General features: G+C 37.6%; 1 protein-coding gene across 4 annotated transcripts in view; it reads left to right on the top strand.

Annotated features, from left to right (window-relative positions):
• GABRB1 (gamma-aminobutyric acid (GABA) A receptor, beta 1) overlaps nt 1–20,486 on the top strand; it is an 878,739-nt gene that overhangs the window by 817,558 nt on the left and 40,695 nt on the right. For all 4 annotated transcript variants that reach the window (XM_006894164.1, XM_006894167.1, XM_006894166.1 and 1 more), the window contains 2 exons: nt 16,891–17,028; nt 17,163–17,315. In XM_006894164.1, the coding sequence (XP_006894226.1) occupies nt 16,891–17,028; nt 17,163–17,315 (291 nt within the window). The remainder of the gene's footprint in view (nt 1–16,890; nt 17,029–17,162; nt 17,316–20,486) is intronic.

The raw sequence follows: 20,486 nt of genomic DNA, 5'->3' as shown, positions 1-20,486 counted from the left end.
GAGGGTCATCTATAGTTCGGTTTCAACTCAAATGGCATACAACAACAGTCAAGCATTTATGACATTTAGCTATCCAGGGACTCCCATCTCTAAATTTAAGCCTACCAGATTATTAATGCTTTTATGTTTTTCTTAAATTTCTACAACATTTTGAGATTTTGTTCTATTTTCTTTTCAAGGAGTAATTTACAAGATAAAAAAAAGGGGGGGGATTTAATACAGAAAGTTGATCCCCAAAGTTGGAAGATCTAGAAAAGAAAAAGAGAAGAAAGTACAAAAGTGTCTGTAAACTTTAATTAAAATTAACTTTAAAAAAAAAGAGCAAGATGCAAAAAGCTGCTAACACCCAGTTGCTGGAGCTCATGTCCTGATCTGCTGCTGTCCTAATGGAGATGCTCACCTCATTGTGTCTGGAACCAGCAAAACGAATGCCACCGCCTCCTCTTGAAATAAGTCTGGAATTCCCCACTACCCCTGCACCCTGCAGAAGTCACCAGGGACTGCAAATACAATCACTGCTAGAATCAGAACAAAAGCCCTTCTTGCTTCTTCTTGTTCTTCCCACTACTTCTCGTCTGCAGAGGCAAGGAGCCAAGTCATGGCAGTATAGAATACATCTGTTACTGTTCAGCCAATTCCAGTTTATAGCAACCCTGCAGGACAGAGTAGCACTGCCCCATAGAGCTTCTGACACTGTAGGTCCTGACAGAAGCAGAGGATTGCCTCTATTTCTCATGGAGCAGCTTGTGGGTTCAGAGAGAGAGCAACCTAACACTTACACACAGTGCCACCAAGTCTCCTCTGTACAGAACATATTGGGAAGGGTATGAGGCTCAGAAACATCAAGTGAACACTAAGTACTTGCTAAAACCGAGATTTTAATAAAAGGTCGTGATAACTCCAAATCTAAAGCAATACATTCTTCCCTAGAGAATGTGTGTTTACAGACCCAATTTCTGTTGCCGGTAGCAAGAGCAGAAAGAGATCTAATAAGAGGAAGATTTGATATTTAGGAAGAGTTTACAAGCTCACAAGACTGCAGGAGAAGGCTCTAGGCGAGGCTGTTAGAAATTAGTTGTAAAACACTCTTAAGTGGGCTTTCCAAGGACACGGAGCATCCCACCAGAGTCAGGAAGCTGGGTAGCCAGGTAATGTGGCCACCATGTTAATTCAAGCATCACAGTCACAAGAACTCATTTCCAGAGTCTCCTGTGTTGTGTGATCTGCATCAGCAAAAAGAGTTCCTCAAACACCTCTGTGACATCACTTATCTAGTCCAGGGAAACTACATCACACCTAAGACTTTAAGTATAAAGGACTCTGAGAAATATAGTCTTGAGTTTTATTAGAGGAGGTAAAAGCAAATACTAAAAGACAACATATCTGTCTCACAGGAGATCAGGAAGAAATTTTGAGGTGAATTATAAAGAATTTTAGATGACATTTGTAAAGATCTGAGTCAGTTCTATTCACCACTGTATCTAAAGTCAGGAGAAAGGTGAAAGTCAGGAGAAAGATGAGGCCCCCCCCCATGTGTTTGACAGTTCACAGCTTCAGAAACCCAGTGGAGTACCAGCTATGAATTGGCTGACACAATGGTGCAGAAAGGGAAAACAGATAAAGTGTCTGAAGTATTTTTCATCTGGCACATATTGTTAATCAATAAACATCTCTACTTGGAATACTTTTGGTCAACTCCCACTCAATCCAACCCCTTGTCTTACTTGGGAGAACTGAGCTTCATAAGTTGTTCATAGGCTAATTTCTCTGGAAGTAACCAGACCTTTCTTAATGTGTACCTCTTTAAAAGCTCAAACCTCCAACCTTTCAGTTAGCAGCCGAGCCCATTAACTGTTTCCACCTAAGAGTGCCAATGAATGAGTAGAGATATACAACTCTGACTTCTTAGTCATCAAGGTAAAGTCAGCAGCATAATGGCATGTGTCATAATAATGAAAAGAAAGATAAAACATTCTACAAACTTTTCATAAAGAGTTGCTTTGTGCTAGGAACTCATCTAAGCATTGAAGAACAAATATTGATGAAGTGAACCATTGGCTTCCAGGAGCTCAAGCTTCAAGAAGAAACACAAAAATTCCAAGTAACATTCAGTATGAGTCTATCCTTTGTCAAGGCAAGATAATAGCCACGTTTAATGAAGTCAATTAGGAGCATGTAACAGCAGAAAAGAGCTTTCTGGCTGCACTTTCCCATTCTCTGAACCATGGCCATCTATAATTACTTTACTCCTACAAATTAAGTAAAATAGAAGATTTCAAAGGGCAGCACAGGAAGACAAAAAGTAAAGTATTATAATGAAATGTGCAAAGAGCTAGAGTCAGAAAATTAAAAGAGCCAAACTCTCCCGGCATATCTTAAGCTGAAGGAGCTGAAGAACAAATTCAAACATTCAAACAGAAAGCATTAAAAGAAGATGGAAAGAGTATACTGTACCTACCAAAAGGAATTAGTTGAATAATTTCATGAAATAATGTTTGAGCAAGAGCCTGTGCTGATGAAGGAAGACATTCAAGCTGCTCTCAAAAAATAGGCAAAAAAAGCAAGGCCCAGGAATTGACAGCATACTAATTGGCCTATTTCAACAAACAGACGCTGCCCCGGATTCACTCAACTAGTTGTGCCAAGAAATCTGGAGAAAAATCACCTGGCCAACTAACTGGAAGAGATCCATATTTGTTCCCATTCCAAAGAAAGGTGACCTGACAGCGTGCAGAAATCATCAAACAATATCATTAATATCTCATGCAAGTAAGATCCTGCTGAAAATTATCCAAAAACAACTGGAACAGCACATCAGTGGAGAACCGGCAGAAGTGCAGGATGGGTTTAGAAGAGGCTGTGGTACTAGGGATAATATAGCTAATGTTAGATAGAACTTGGCTGAAGGCAGAGACTACCAGAGAAATGTATGTGTTTCATTGACTATGCAAAAGCATTTGACTCTGTGTATCACAACAAACTGTGGCTAACCTTGAGGAGAATGGGAATCCCAGAACATTTGATTGTTCTTATATAGAACCTATACTTGAACCAAGAGACAGTCATCAGAACAGATCAGGGAAACACTGCACAGTTCAAAATCGGTAAGGATGTACATCAGGGATGTGTCCTATCTCCACACCTTTTCAGTCTATAGGCAGAACGGATCATCCAGGAGGCTGGGCTCTACAAGGAAGAGTGTGGCATCAGGACTGGAGGAAGACTCATCAACAACATGCATTATGCAGTAGGCACAACCTTGCTTGCTGAAACTGAGGAGGACTTGAAGTGCTTGCTGCAGAAGGTCAAGAACTGTAGTCTTCAATATGGATTGAAGTTCAACATTAAGAAAACAAAGATTCTAAGCACTGGGCCAATTGGCAGTATCATGATAGATAGTGAAAAGATTGAGATTGTTAACAGTGTCAATTTGCTTGGCTCCATAATCAACACTTTTTGTACCAGCAGCCAGGAAATTAAAAGACATATTGCTTTGGGAGAGTCTGCTGTCAGGGACACCTCCGGAGTACTGAAGGGCAGCGATGTCTGGAGACTAAGGTGTGCCTGATCCAGGCCATAGTCTTTGCAATTGCTCTTTATGCATCAGAAAGCTGGATGATGATGAGGGATGATAGAAGGAGAATTGATGCCTTTGAGCTGTGGTGCTGGAGAAGAGTACTGAATATACCATGAACTGCTAGGAGAACAAACAGATTTGTCCTAGAGAGGATGAAACCAGGCTGGTTTTTGGAGGCAAGGATTCTGAAGCTCCATCTGACATACTTTGGGCATGTTGCAAGGCGAGACCAGTCTTTGGAGAGGGAATATCATGCTTTGGGAGGTTGGAGGGACAGTGCAAGAGAGGAAGGCCCTCAATGACATGGATTGATTCAGTGTCTAGGGTAATGGGGGTAGGTGTTTCAGAGACAATGAAACCGACATAGGATAGAGCAGGGTTTAGGTCTGTTATACATAGGGTAGCTATGAGTTGCAAGCAACATGACGGCACATAACAACAATGACTCAAAAGCTCAGCTTTACCTTTGCCTAGTGAAATTCTTGAGGGTTTTATAGTGTTCATATATATTCAGTGTTGTCCTCTTTTCCTAAAAGTGAGTTAATTATCAACCCCTTTGGTTTAGTGTCTTTTTTGGTTCCGTTTTTATGAAAATACCTTTTCCCATGTTATCTTCCCGAAGAGATGTTGCTGAACATTTTTCATCGTATTAAAAGGTCCTTGGAGAAATTTCTGGCAGGCCTGAGTATCAGTGAGCCTCCTTCTTCCAAATCAATTGGTTTGTGTTTACCTTGTGGGCACTGCAAGTTTTTTTAACCAATATGATTTTCTGTTACTTGATAGAAAGTCAATTTTATGACTCTGAAGAGACCAGTCTGGAGGATTGTGGAAGCTCATTTCCTGTTCCTTGGCAGAAAGCAAACTCAGCACATCTGACTTAACACAGCAGATGCCCAGGCTAGTCCAGCTGCTCACCTCCCACTGCTGTGATTGTCACGTTTTTCCACACTGGAATTTTGGTCCTTTTCCTTTTTATTTTAGAAGCTCTTTATATATTAAGAAAATGCTTTACTTATTTTTTAAATGGAGTTGAATGTGTTATTTCTTGTCTTGCTACAATTTTGCATCATAGTAAAAATATTCTTCCATGCCAAGATTATTCTCTCATTATGTGAGATATAGATATATATATATATACATACTTCAGTTATAACTTCAATCCATTTGATGTTTATCCTGGTACATGTAATGAAATATAGGTCTCAACATTTTTAAAAATAGTTCCTTAGTTTTTTTCAGCATGATTTATAAAAATTCCCATCTTTTCCCCAATGATTATCGGTGCCAATATTGCAGTTGGACCTCTGTATCTAAAAGTTCCGCATCTGTGTCTTGACCCATCCGTAAATTGAAAATATGACTCTTAAAATGCAACTGAACTCGGAGAGCAAAGCTTGATGGATAGAGGAATAGAAAAGGTTCCATGGAGACTTGACAACATGGGGTGATACTATTGCTGTTGTTGTTGTTGATTGTCGTTGAGTTGAACATGACTCATAGTAACCCTATGAACAAAAAGCCCGAAGCCTCTCTACAGCTATTGACATTTATCAAAGTTCATAGGGTTTGAGAGGAGGCATAGATAAATGGTAACTAGTTATACAACATAAAATGTAAATGTTGCAATTGTTGTTGTTGTTGTTAGGTACTGTCTGGGTGAGTACAACTCATAGTTACGCTTTGACCAACGGATCTGAACCTTATCCTAGCCTGTGTCATCCTCACACTTCCTGACACACTACAGCCCATTGTGGCAGTCACTGTGTCTGTCAGTGCACCTGGCTGAAGGTCTTCCCCTCCTTCACTGACACTCTGCCTTTCCAACTATGGTGTTCCTCTCCAAGAAATAGCCTCTCCTAAAACTTGCCTGAAGTATGTGTGATAAAGCTTTATTATCTTTGCCTCTAAGGCACACACTGGCTGCACTTCTCCAAGATAATTTTGTTTGTTCTTTTGCTATGCCATGGGATGTTCAGTACTCTTCTTTAACACCACAGCTCAAAAGCATCAGTTCTTCTGTGATCCTTATTCATTGTCTAACTCTCAGACACATACCAAGTGATTGGAAAGACCATGGGCTGAGTCTGACACACCTTAGTACTCAAACTGACATCATTGTTCCTTAAGAATTTTGAAAGATCCCTGACTGTAGACTTTACCATTGCCATATGTCTTCTTATTTCCTGACTGCTGGTCCCAAGTTTGTTAATTGTAGATCCAAGTAAGATGAAGTTGTTGACAGTTTCAATCTTTTCTCCACCTATCATGATGTTGCCTACAGGTCTAGTGGTAAGATATTTTGTTTTCTTGAAGTTGAGGCATGATGCATATTGAAGACTATATTCTCTGACCTACTACAAGTACATCTTGTTCTCCTCACTTTCAGCAAGAAAGGTTGTATCCTCTACATAACATGGGTTGTTAATGAATCTTTCTCTGATCTTGATGCCACAAAGCTTCTTTTAATATTGCAATTTAAAGCTTAAATTTTTCAGTCCTTTCAGCTTGAGAAATGCAGAGCAACTTCTTCTATTTGGTTCTCCAATTCTAGCTCTTTGCACATTCTGTTATAATACTTCACTTTGTATTCTTGAGTTGCCATTTGAAATCTTCTGTTTCTCTCTTTTACTTCAACATATTTTCCTTTGTTTTGTCTTCTCAATGCTCTAACACAATTTTCAGACTCTCTTCTGAAATTCATTTTGTTTTCTCTCTCTCATCTGGTTTTGTAATGACCTTTTCCTCTCTTCATGGATGACATCCTTGATGTGATCTGATAATGATTCTGGTCTTCAAATCATTGATATTCAGTGCTTCATATCTATTCTTAAGATGATTTTGAAATTTAGGTGGAATAGACACAAGATCATATTTTGTTCTTGTGGACTTGTTTTAATATTCTTTTACTTTAATTTGAACTTGCACATGAGTAATTGGTGGTCTGACCAATAGTCCACCACTGGCCTAGTTTTAACTGCTGATAATGAGCTTCTCCAATTATTTCATCTGCATATGCAGTCAATCTGATTCCTGTGCAGTCCATCAGGTGAAATTGATGTGTAAAGTCGCCATTTGTGTTTTCATAAAATGGTTATTTGAAACGAATAAATCATTGCCCATACAAAATTCAATCACTCTTTTTCCAGCTTCATTTCTGTTACAAAGTCCACACCTTCTGACTACTATTCCTTCTTAATTGTTACCAACTTTTGCATTCCAGTCACCAATTATCATTAACACATCTTTGTTGCATGTTTGGTCAATTTCAGGCTGCAAGATTTGTTAAACTTTTCCATTTTCTCCTCTTTGGCTTTAGCTGTTATTGTTGTTGTTAGGCACCATCAAGTTGAGTACGGTTCATTGCAACCCATAAACAAAAGGTCTGAAGATCTGAACCCTGTTCCATCCTGCACCATCCTCACACTTCCACATGAGCACAATCAAGTGCTCTGGTATTCCCATTCTTCTTAATTTTAGCCACAACTTGTTAGGATCCACACAGTAAAAAGTCTTTGCATAGTCAATAAAAAAAAGTTCCTATTCTTCTGGTATTCTTTACTTTCATCCAGGATCCATTTGACGGCAGCAATTAAATCCCTGGCGCCACAAGCTCTTCTAAATCCTGCTTGAACTTCTAGCAATTCCCTATTTATGTACTGTTCTAGCTGGTTTTTAATGATATGCAGTATTTTCCTTGCATGTTATATTAATGATTTTGTTCAATACTTTCCACATTCAGTGGGATCACCTTTCTTAGAAATGACAACAAACACAGACCTCTTCCAATCTGTTGTCCAGAGATAGCTGTCCTCCCAATTTCCTGGCATAGACTTATGAGTACACCCAAGGCTGCATCTGTTAATTGAAACAAGTCAATTGGTATTTTACCTATTTGTGGGCCTTTTTTTTTGCCAGTGCTTCCAATGCATCTTCTACTTCCTAATTCATTACCATTGACTCTTTTCCATATTATGCTTCCTGAAATTTTTCAGTGTCAATCATTTCTTTCTGGAACAGCGATTCTGTATATTTCCTCCCTCTTCTTTTGATGTTTTCTGCATCATACACTATATTGCCCATAGCATCTTTCAATATTGCTACTCAAGGCTTAAATTTGTTTTTCAGTTCTTTCAGCTTGAGAAATACAGAGCAAGTTCTTCCCTTTTTAATTTCCAATTTGAGCTCTCTGCACATTCCCTTATGAATCTTTGCTTCATCTTCACAAACTACCCTTGGAAATCGGTTCAGCTCTTTCACTTTGACATGTTTTCCCTTTATTTTGTCTTCTCAATGCTCCAGTGCAATCTTTAGAATCACTTCTGACACCCATTTCTGTTTTTTCTTTCTCCTCCATTTTTGTTATGACCTTTTACTTTCTTCATAGATGATATCCTTGATATCATCCCACAACTCATCTGATCTTTGATCATTAGTGTGTAATACCTCACACCCATTCTTAAGGTGATATTGAAATTCAGATGGAATTGATTCTAGATCATATCTTGGTTTCTGTGGACTTATATTTATTTTCTTTGGCCTCAATTTGAACTTGCATATGAGTAATTGATGATATAAACCACAGTTCGCCACTGGCCTAGTTTTGACTGCTGATACTGAACTTCTCCAATGACTTCTTCCATATATGTAGTCCTAGTCCATCTGATTGCCATGAAGCCCACTCCCATGAAGTGGGATCCACATGTAAAGTTGTTGTTTGTGTCTTTTAAAGAAAGGTATTTGCAAAAAGAAGAACAACCTGGGGAGGAGGGTAGAGAAAATAGTGCAACAATGAATGAATGAAAACCCCAAATCTCTGTAAATGTCCATTAACATTAATAAAATTTAATTAAAAAAAGAGAAAGTGAACTGGGGAGGGGGAAGAAAGGGAGAGGGAGGAAAATGTGCAACAAAGAATGAACAAAAATCCAATTTTTCTGTAAACTTTCATTAAAATCACAAAATAAAAAAAATTAAAAAGGTATTTGCAATAATTAAATCATTTTAAATGCAAAGTTCAATCATTTTGTTTCCAGCCTCATTTCTATCACCAAGCCCATATTTTCCAACTACTATTCCTTCTTCACTGTTTCCCACTTTTGCATTCCAGTCATCAACTATCATTAATGCATCTTGATTGTATGTTAGGTCAATTTCTGACTGCAAGATTTGGTAAATATTCTCAATTTCCTCCTCTCTGGTTCTAGATGTAGGAGCATATACTTGAATAATAGTTGTGTTAATTGGTCTTTTTGAATGTCTGTTTGAATAATGTGTATGGATAATATCCTATCACTCACAACATTGTACTTCAGGATAGAACTTGAAATTGACTTTTGTGCTATGACTGTTAACACTATTCTTCTGTTTTTTAATTCTCAGCTTAGTATACCATTTTATTATCTGATTTAAAGTGGCCAAAGCTAGTCCATCTCACCTCACTAATGCCTAGAATGTCAATGTTCATGTGTTCCACTTAATTCTATAATTATTTTTATTTTATAATAGTTTGCATACAAAATTAGTATATATTGTGTTTTGTGTATATACATTGTGCTTCACACATTCCTCTATTCACATTATTTCATAGTATCATTACCATACATTGTGTTTTATAAAATTAATCACCATTGATCTATGCCCATCATAACCCCAAAGGGTGAGTATGTGTGGGGAGCAGGGGATGTTAATCATAGGTTTGCACAATTTGATGGGTCAGGGGTGTGTGATAGAAATGGGAAAGATCTTTTGTGAAATACAATGTATCCAAACTTTGTAAATAAATTAGAATAAAATTTTTGAAAGAGAATAACAACATCTTTACATACAGTCATTCACAAAAATTTTGTTTTAAAACATTAGTTGCCATTGATTAGTATAATAAATTAATTAAAATGTCTAAAAAATAACCAATAAGCACATAAAAAGATATACAATATCATTTCATTTCATTTTTAACGACATAGACTGCTTAAAAACCAAACCTTTGAAAACTGGTTAAGAAGTGGTCATCCACTTCTTAAATAAGAGGCCTTTGAAACTCCTACAAATAGTAGAGGAACATAGATAGTTATAGTACTGTCAAGTTGTTGTATTTGGAGAATACATTGTTCTAATTAGTGCAGTACTTGCCTGTCTGTTTGTGTTACCAAGATAACTTGTGGTTTATTATGATACTGAAAGCTATGCCTCTAGTGTGAAATTCTACAATGGACATTCTGGTGGACAGGTTTTAGTAGACTCCTAGATTAAAGTAGACTAGGAAGCAGGAAAATGTTCCTGAGTACTGAATAAAATATAAAATACATGTACTAAACACAATATATAGAAGTGATTGCATGCAAACTAATAAAAATATTTTAAAAAGCAACTGAGAGGTCAAAGTAATCCATTAAAGGCTAAAAGGGGGCATAAAGTGCTATTTTCATAGTGTTTATACTATATGAGGTATGAAAAATAATGTAGAGATGATCTAAAGTATATTAGAGGATGTGCCATAAGTTATATGCAAATACTGTGCTATTTTACATAAGGGACATGAACTTCCCAAAATTTTGCTAGTGGGGAACTTATGTCTTGTGACTAGTCCCTTGTGGAGACAAGGAATGGTACAAATACTTACATATCTCTATATCTGTACTTATAGTTTTCTCCCATGTTATTTATAGTCTTACAAGCCCAATGGATGGTTGACTATGAGTCAGTTCCAACTTAATAGCAATGAGAGGTAGCTAGCTACGTATCTTCATTATTAATTACATCTCAATATCGAGAAAACAAAAATCCTAATCCTGAAACTGAAGAGGACCTGAAGCGCCTTCTGCAGAGAGTCAAGGACTGCAGCCTACAATATGGATTGAGTCTCAATGTCAAGAAGACAAAGATTCTCATCACTGGACCAATTGGCAGCATCAGGATGGATGGTGAAGAGATTGAAATTGTACATAGCTTTAGTTTGCTTGGCTCCATAGTCAACAGTCTTGGCACCAGCAGCCAGGAAATTAAAAGGCGCATTGCCATGGGAAAGTCTGCTTTTAGAGACCTCTCCAAAGTACTGAAGAGCAATGGTGTCTCTCTGGAGACTAAGATGCATCTGATACAGGCTATGGTCTTCACAGTCACCTGTTATGCATCAGAGAGTTGGACAATGACCAAGGAGGATGGAAGGAGAATTGATGTCTTTGAGCTGTGTTGCTGGAGAGGAGTATTGAGAGTACCATGGACTGCTAGGAAAACAAACAGATTTGTCCTGGAGAGGGTTAAACCGGGTGGCTTCTTGGAGGCAAGGATTCTGAGGCTCCGTCTAACATACTTTGGACATGTTGTGAGGAGAGACCGGTCCTTGGAGAGGGACATCATGCTTGGGAGGGTAGAGGGACAGTGCAGGAGAGGAAGGCCCTCTATGAGGTAGATTGATTCAGTGACTGGGATAATTGGGATGGGAGTGTCAGAGACAGTGTGATTGGCACAGGACAGAGCAGGGTTTAGGGCTTTTGTACATAGGGTCGCTATGAGTCGCAAGCGACTCGACAGCACATAACAACAGCAACAACAAATCACTGGACCAATAGACAATATCATGATAGATGAAGAAAGGTTTGAGGTTGTTGAGGATTTAATTTTATTTTGGTCCACAATCAACACACTTGGTAACAGCAGTCAAAAAATTAAAACACACCATACATTGATGAAATTTGTTGTTACAGACCTCTCTAAATTTCTAATGAGGATCTCACTTTAAAGACTAATGTGCACCTGATCCAACCTATGGTATTTTCAGTTGCTTTCTATACACCTGAAAGTTGGACAATGAAAAAGAAGGACAAAAGAAGAATCAATACCTTTGAGTTGTGGTATTGGAGAAGAGTATTGACTATCCCATGTACTGCCAAAAAAGCATAACAAATCCTGAGGGAAGTACAACATTCATTATGATCAGATTTGTTCCTTAGAGTGAAGGATGGTGAAACTTCAGCCCTTAGACAACAGGCTGGGAAATGTAGGTCAGTAAAAGAGAGGAAGACCTTCAATGAGACATATTAACACAGTGAATACCAAAATGGGCTTCAACATGACAGAGATCATGAGAATGGTACAGGATAGGACTATGAGTCATAGTCAACTAAATGTCACCTCACAATATCAACAAAATCAATGTAACTATCTTTCTAAATATGCAGCTAGATATATGATTCGACTTTGAATAGGGGAGCTCTGGTGACCTAGTCTGTATGAAACTGTTCTGTTACCCTTGATGGTTCAAAGCCACCAGCAGGTGGACAATTCAAAGCCACCTGCAGGAGAGGTGGGGCAATGAGCCCCAGAAACTCAGCAGAGGATCAATTGTGAATCAGGCCAGACTCAACATGAAAGACTCATAATGACAATAATTTTGAATGGTAGTATAATGGGTTCATTGTTGGATTGCTGACTCTCAAGTCAATCACTGGAAGTGATCAAATATTTCAGGACAAAAAGATGTAACAGTCTTGGCTTGCTAAGCTATACAGCCTTAGAAACCCACGGAGCAGTTCAACTCTGTTCTATAGAGTTGCTGTGAAGCAGAAGAGATTCTATGGCTGTGAGTGAGTGGAAAATATCCTTCTGAATTGTCTTAGATTTGTTTGTCTATTCATACATTGAAATTAGACTATTGTGATCATTGACATATTTAATATGTTCTGTGAAGGTTTCTCTTAGTTTTCAGAGTTTACTTGGACTTTATCATTATTTTTCTCCATTTGAACTTTAGAATTCTTTTGTTTCTTAAAGTAAAAACATCTTGGTATTGTATAATTTTATTACGTTGTAAAGTATATTATAATGTTTGAGTCTTCCTATTCAAAAATTCATTATACTTTTATTATTTGTTCAGAGATTTGTGTGTGTGCCTTTCAAAAGTGTTTGAGAGGTTACTTCACATATGTCTTTCATATTCTCTTTTTAAAATAAAATTTTTATTTTCTACTGATTTATTCTACACAGGGGGTTTGATAGTAAACCAGTATAAAAATCCTATCAACAATAGAGACACACATAGAGTACAATAACAGATATGGCAACTGAGACTGAGCTCTCAAACTTAGAAACACAAAGGAGGAGGAACAGCTGTAAGCAGAATGAGATGGATTGATACAGTAACTAGGTGTCGGAGTCAGGGAAACTGGCTCAGGACAGGGCAGGCTTCAGAGCTGCTGTACAAAGGGGTCGCTATGAGTCACAGGTGACTCAACAGCACGTAACAACAATGTACTTGTTTACTTACAAAGTTTGTATACCTTTTTTTTCACACCAAATCTTTCCCGTTTCCTTTTCCTATACTACTCTTCACCCATCAAATTGTGTGACCCTGTGATTAACATCCCCACTCCACCCCACTCCTGCCCATCCTGACCTCTTTGCTCCCTCCGTCCCCCTTTGGATCCTCATTCATGTTCTACAATAAGAGTCTTACACTATATTTGTCCTTAAAGGTTAGTTCACTTAGCATAATACTCTCTAGTCTCTCCCAAGTTAGGTATTAATTTACTAAATCACTGCCTCTTAATGGGGTTAGGTATACCAGAGACAGTGAGACTGACTCAGGATAGAACCGGATTCAGAGCTATTAAGTTTTTGAGCTGTGGTGCTGGAGAAGAGTGATAAACACACCATGGACTACTAGGAGAACAAACAGGTTTGTCCTGGAGAGGGTGAAACTGGGTTGCTCCTTGGAGGCAAAGATTCTGAAGCTTCATCTAACAAACTTTGGGCATATTGCAAGGAAGGACCAGTCCTTGGAGAGACACGTCATGCTTGGGAGGGTGGAGGGACAGCACAAGAGAGGAAGACCCTCAATGAGATGGATCAATTCAGTGATTGGGGTAATGGCAGTAGGTGTGTCAGAGACAGTGAGGTTGGCACAAGATAAAGCAGGATTTAGAGCTGTTGTACATAGGGCTGCTATGAATCACAAAGAACCCAACAGCACATAACAACAACAACAACATGAGTCATAGGTGACTTGACAGCACATGACAACAACAACAGCTAAAGCCAAAGAGAAGGAAATGAACATTTTTTCCCAAATCTTGCAGTCTGAATTATAATTGGTGACTGGAATGCAAAAATTGGAAACAACAAAGAAGGAATTGTAGTCAGTAGATATGGACTTGGTGTCAGAAATGAGGCTGGAAATAGAATGATTGAATTTTGTAAGTTCAGTTCATTGGCAAATGCCTTTTTTAAAAAACCACAGATGTTTTTACACATGGACTTCATTTGATGGACTACATCGGAATCACATTGACTACATCTGTGGAAGGAATCATTGGAGAAGCTCAATATCAGTAGTCAAAACTAAGTCAGGATTACTGTAAAAATAGAAGAATAACTAGTAAAAAATGTACAGGATCTAAAGGGGAGGAGAGAAAAGGTGAGGATAGTTACAGGTGAAACCACAGGGCTGCACAGTGTGATGGGTGGAGGGAGGGAGAGGAGGAGAAGGATACAGGTGAAAAGACAGAGTAATGATTGGCAAGGTCCAATGGTGATTGATTTTATAAAATAGAATGTATGAGAATGATTGTATGAAACATGAAGTGAATGAAGAATAGTGTGAAACACAAGGTATATAAAGTTTGTAAGCAAACCAATTTAAAAAATAATGAGAATGGAGGCAAAAACAGAGACTTGTACACCAGTGTTCATAGCAGCATTACTCACCATCTTAAGAACATGGAAACAGTCCAAATATGTCTTTCATGTTCTTAGATTATTTCATGTTCTAGATTATTTTCTTTTTCTGTCATTATACATGTTTATAGATATAAATAATACATATTATACATTACATAAATATATATTACATATATATGATGGAGTCAATGAGACTGGCTCAGGATAGGGCAAGGTTCAAAGTTATTGTAAATAAGGTCACTAAGAGTCACAGGTCACTTGATGGCACATAACAACATATGAAGCCTACTGATTTATACATATTAATTTTATGTCCTTTTACTCAAATGAATTTATATTATTTATAATACTTAATTAACATGGGGGAAGGGATATAAAGTATGCAATCCTTGATATTTTAATCAGTAATTTCCCAATTTTATAACTGATTTTTCCTCTCTTATCTCATTCATTTGTTAGTATTTTCAGAACACTTTTAACTAATATCAGGAGGAGTAGACATTCTTCTTATTATTATTAATAATAATTTTGATGAAAATTTACAGAGATTTTGGATTTCCATTCCATCATTGTTGCACTTTTCTCCCTGCCCACTCCTCTTCTCCAGTTAGTTTTTCTCTTTGAAAAGTAAAAGAAAAATCCTTTCATTGTTATACAATCCCTTCCCCCAAGTCCACTCCACTATGCCACCTTCATTCTGTGCTCATGTCATGACAATAATACCTCAACAACAACAACATACACTTTTTAAACAGTTCTCTCTCTCATCTGTTTCAATGCAATATACATAATTTATCCCATCTTTCTCAGTCTCCACCCAGCCCCTCTGTCAGTTCCGTTTTACAACAGTGGCACTGTGCAGTATTTGTCCTTTTGTAACTGAGATAATTCACTCAGCATAATGTCCCCCAGGGTCATCCATTTTGAATACTATTTCATGACATTCTTATTTGGTTCCTAGCTTTTTGTATGAATGCTATAAGTAGTATTTCCACAATAAGTGGGTTATTTATTTTGGTGAGATCTATCTTATGATGTTAAAGAAATAAAATCTAGTCATATTTCTTGATCTTTTTAAAAAATCAGAAAAAATGTTGAACTTTGTCAAATGTCATTACAGCATTCTGTAAATAATTATATACTTAACTCCTCCTTAAATAATTAATGTGATAAAAATATGACTAGATTTTATAATATCAAACTGCATTCTTAGAATAATGTTCACTAGTATGGTTTATTAATTTTTAATGTACCACTGGCCATCTTTTCTCCATTCATCATGATATTGATCGGTCTAGTTAAGTTTAATTGGTAAAGAAGGTCTCTACGTCCATTTGGTAAAAAGACTCCCACCACCTGAATATGATATTTACAAAGAAATAGCATTGAGTTTTTGTCTGCAATTGAGCCAATGTAAAACACTTCAAACAGTTCAAGAAAAAGAACTCAAGATGAGAGCTTGTTAAAAAGTTAGTAATATTTGAAACAGTACATTAAGACAACTTTGTTACTCCTCGAGCTCTACTGGCATAGTTCATAGGAGACTGCACTGCTATCCCAAAACCACACCTCTCCAGTGGTTCAAATCCACCATTGGCTCCTTGAGAGAAAGATGGGCAATCTCCCCTTGTGCTATTTGCAGTCTGAGAAAGCCAATAGATGGTAGGCTATTAATCATTTTTTATTTGACAGCAATAAATGAATGAATAAATTGTTACCCCTCAAAAATAGGAGAAAAAATTAGCTTGACCTTAAAAAAATTAAAATTGAGCAATAAATAATTGCTCAATAAAATTGAGCTTCCATTGTTTTCAATTCAGGTTCTAATGTGTATGATTTTTTTTATAATATTTTTTTACAGAGGTTTTGGATTTCCATTCATTCATTGCCGCAATTTTCTCCCTTCCCACCCCTCCCCACCAGCTCGCTTCCCCCTCCGAAGAGAGAAAAAAAATTCCTTCATTAGTATACAATTCCCACGTCCCTTCCCCCCACCCCTAGTACACTTCTCTATGCAACCTTAATTCTGGATTCCTGTGCTAACCACAATACTCAATCATATATCACTTCTAATCTGTTCTTTCCCTCATCTGTTTCAATATACATAATTTATCCAGTTTTTTTCTGTGATTTTAACCCTCAGAGAGTTTCTACCTTTGGGTAACAGTGCAATCCCCTGTGAGCTGTGTCACCACAGCACTCTCTCTTTCTGTATGTGTGTGTAGGGGGGGCAGGTGGGTTTATATGTACACATATCTATATATGTATATGTGTGTATATATGCATGTATATCTATATGTGTGTGCATAATCTGCTCTTTTTATAACTCAGAAGGGATTAAATTTAGAAGACAAATTATATCGAAGTGGTCTCAATAACATAACAAAGAAAACCTTATTCCTAAATGCAATTCCATCTGCAGGTAAATTGTCATGTACTTTTGAGTCAATTTTGATTTGTAGTAAGAGCCCTTCTATAGACCTAGAGGTCAGGGTTCCAACCCAATTCTAGGAAGACACAACTCTATCCGTAAGAGTCATCTTATTGACACTTGCTGGGGATTTTCCCATCATCTTCCAAATTCTCTTCAAATGAATGTCTAGAACAACCAATCTCTCTGTTGTATTTCTTGGTTACAGATGGTTATACCACCGATGACATTGAGTTTTACTGGAATGGAGGAGAAGGAGCAGTAACAGGAGTCAATAAAATTGAACTTCCACAGTTTTCAATTGTTGACTACAAGATGGTGTCCAAGAAAGTGGAGTTCACGACAGGTAAGAATGCTTTCTCACAGAATGAAGTAGAGGTGCTATTAAAGAAAGAAGGTGCTTTCAAGCACATGATAATATGCTTTGTGTTTGTTTGTTGTTTTCTCTCTATCTCTCTTCTTTTTTTTTTCCCAATTCAGGGGCATATCCACGTCTGTCACTAAGTTTTCGTCTAAAGAGGAACATTGGTTACTTCATTTTGCAAACTTACATGCCTTCCACACTGATAACAATCTTGTCTTGGGTGTCTTTTTGGATCAACTATGATGCATCAGCAGCTAGAGTCGCACTAGGTAATATATTCCCAGGTTTGCATTCAAATAGCCAGCCAATATTGAGCATTAGAATCAAGGGCTTCTCTTGTAACAGGCCAAAGAATTAGATGGTCATGAAATTGTGTTCATAAAACATATAATTGTAAGCAATGTACAGGGTGGATGTTCTACATTTGTAGCTTTTTTTTTGCTACAAATTACATTGCAGCGTATATTTGTAGCATTTGCCAATAAAAAGATCCTGAGGTACATTTGTTGCTGTTGTTATTAGATGCCCTCAAGTTGACAACTCAGAGAGACCCCATTGAAATAAATCTGAACCTTGCCCTGTCCTTACTTATTCTCATGATCTCCAACATATTCAAGCCCATTGTTCCTGTCACCATGTCAATCCATCTCATTGAGGGTCTTCCTCTCTTTTACTGACCCTCTACCCATGATGACTGGCCCCTCGTTGACAACATGCTGAAAGTATGTGATGCAAAGTTTCACGATCCTTGACTCTAAAGTGCACCTTGGTTGAACTTTTTCCGAGACTGATCTATTTGTTCTTTTAGTATTCTGTGGAATATTCAATACTCTTCATCAACACCACATTTCAAAGGCATCAGTTCTCTTTCAATCTTCTTTAGTCATTGTCCAACTTTCGGATACATAAGAAAGTTATTGAAAATATCTTGACTCGTATCAGGTACATCATGTCTTTAAACTGATATCCTTGCTCTACATTTAGCACTATTTATCTTTTCAATGTTTTTTAAAAAATTTGAAAACTTTGAAATGTTTTTTATTGTATAAAGTTTAACAACTTTGTGAAGACTCCCTTTGGTTATTGATCTGTTTATCCATTAACCATCAAGTCAACTCAAACTTGTAATGACCTTATATGATATTATAGAACTGTCCCCATAGGATTCCGAGACTGTAATCTCTGAGGAGAGAAGGATCCCTGGTAGCATAATGCATAACATATAGGCTTCTAGCCAAAGGTTGGTAGTTTGAATCTACCAACTGCTTTGTGGGGTGATAGACTGTCTTTTTTCACATATACAGTCTTGTAAACCCAATGAGGGGCCACTATGTGTCAGAACTGGTTCAACAGCAGTGGGTTAATCTTTATGGGAACAGATGGCACAACTTTCTCCTGTGGAGCAGCTAGTGAGTTTAACCTGAAATCATTCTGTTAACAGCCAAGCATTTAACGACTATACTGCCAGGGTCTTGGCTGATTTATGTATTAGGAAACATTTAGACTGCATTATTTTTAAATGGCTTTGCAGAAAGCTAAGCCTCCTGATTATTAACAACCCATGTCAGTTGTTCAGCAATACTATCTATTGAATACTGACCAAAGTTAAATTATATCTGAGACTCCTTTAAATGGAGCTCTTTGTATTAGAATGAAACATACACAATTCATCATCTGTATTAATGAGCTACAATTAGAACAGAATAAAAATGGTTTCCTTCTGGGGAAACAAAATTCAGAATTAATCTTGCCATGGTTGAGTAATTGCTGCAAGCTGAAAGGCTATATTGAGACCCTAAAGGTGCCCTGAAAAATTAGAAGACAGTCTGTTTGATGAATCTTTCTTCTTCTAAGTACACATTTGTCTGCCTCATTATTTGATTCTAAGTTCTTTTCAGTCATCACTGTCTTTAATTTATTCACACGTACACATACCAACAATACAGCACCTTTCTGGCTAAATTAATATATTACATCTCTACTGAGATTATCAACCTTGTTTAGATGATGAACATAATATTTCACATCTAAGCTACATGCACTTGTATGCCTCTAGAGTTTATTTGTATTGAAAAGGACTCTCGTGGCCTAGTGGCATGAAGTTGCACTACAATACTGAAGGTGTGTGGTTCAAATCCACCAGCTACTCCACAGGAGGAAGATGGGTAATCTCCTCCTGTGCAATTAACTGCCTCTGAAAACCCACCAGATGGTCAGCTATGGGTTGATTCTGACTCGATGATACAAAACACAAACAACAAAACCCATTATCAGCCTTTGAATATTTCAAGATTGTAACAACAGTTCAATTATATCAGAGATTAAAAGATTGCACAGGATACGACGGGGTTCAGATCCATTGTTCATAGGGCAACCATGAATTATAATCACTTGACAGCACATAACAGCAATCAAGAAAAGTAAGTTAACAGCTTATCATATATACATATGTTAATGTTGTTAGTTACTTTGGAGTCCACTCTGTTCATAATAACCTCTATACAACAGATTCAGGCCATGGTCTCTTCAATAACTTCCTATGCGTCTCACAGCTAAACGATAAGGATGACAGAAGAATTGATGCCTTTGAGTTGTGGTGTTGGAGAGGAGTGTTGAATACTCCATAAACTTCCAAAAGAGTAAATATGTCTTGGAAAAGGTGCAGCCGGAGCGCTCCTTAGAGGCTAGGATGGTGAAGCTTTGCCTCTCATACTTTGGACGTGTTGCTAGGAGAGGCTATTCCTTAGAAGGAGATATTCTGCTTGGAAATATGGAGGGACAACAAAAGGGAAGAAGACCCATAATGAGGTGGATTGACACTGTGACTGCAGCGATGAGTTCAAGTGTATCAACGTTCAAGTGTGTCATCCTGAGGATAGCCCAGGATAGGGCAGGCTTTAGATCTGTTGTTCATCAGGTCGCTAGGAGTCATACTTAGTGCAATGGCACTTAACAACAACATGTAACAGAAGAAGGATTACCTGGTCCTGTGCCATCATAAAGATCTTCGGGCCATTTGAATCCACTAATTTGACTATCGTGTGAGTCTGTCTCACTGAGTGCATCCCTCATTTTTGCTCACCCTCTGCCTGTCTTCCGTGGTTCGAGTCTACCAATGGCTCCTCAGGAGAAATAGGAACATTCTCCTCCTGCTCTGATTTTCAACCACAGTAACCTGATGGAGGCTACCTATGAGTGACTTGGAACCAACTCAGCAGCAATGAGTTGAGTTTCTATTTAAATGTTCAAAGCTATGTCTTTTTAATTAGAGATACCACTATATTTAAAAAAAAATACTGACTTGTTATTTCAAACAAAAGGCCTGAGATAGTTTAAAGCTTCTGTAAGTTAAAAGAAAGGAAGGAAGGAAGGGAGGAGAGAGAGAGAGAGAGAGAGAGAGAGAGAGAGAAAGAGAGAGAGAAAGAAAGAAGCAACATTAT

Source organism: Elephantulus edwardii, unplaced genomic scaffold (genome assembly GCF_000299155.1).
Source record: "Elephantulus edwardii isolate Elephantulus edwardi_28Jun2011 unplaced genomic scaffold, EleEdw1.0 scaffold00137, whole genome shotgun sequence".
NCBI lineage: Eukaryota > Metazoa > Chordata > Mammalia > Macroscelidea > Macroscelididae > Elephantulus > Elephantulus edwardii.
The sequence above is the reverse complement of the archived record's forward strand: the minus strand, read 5'-3'. Positions and strand labels throughout refer to the sequence as shown.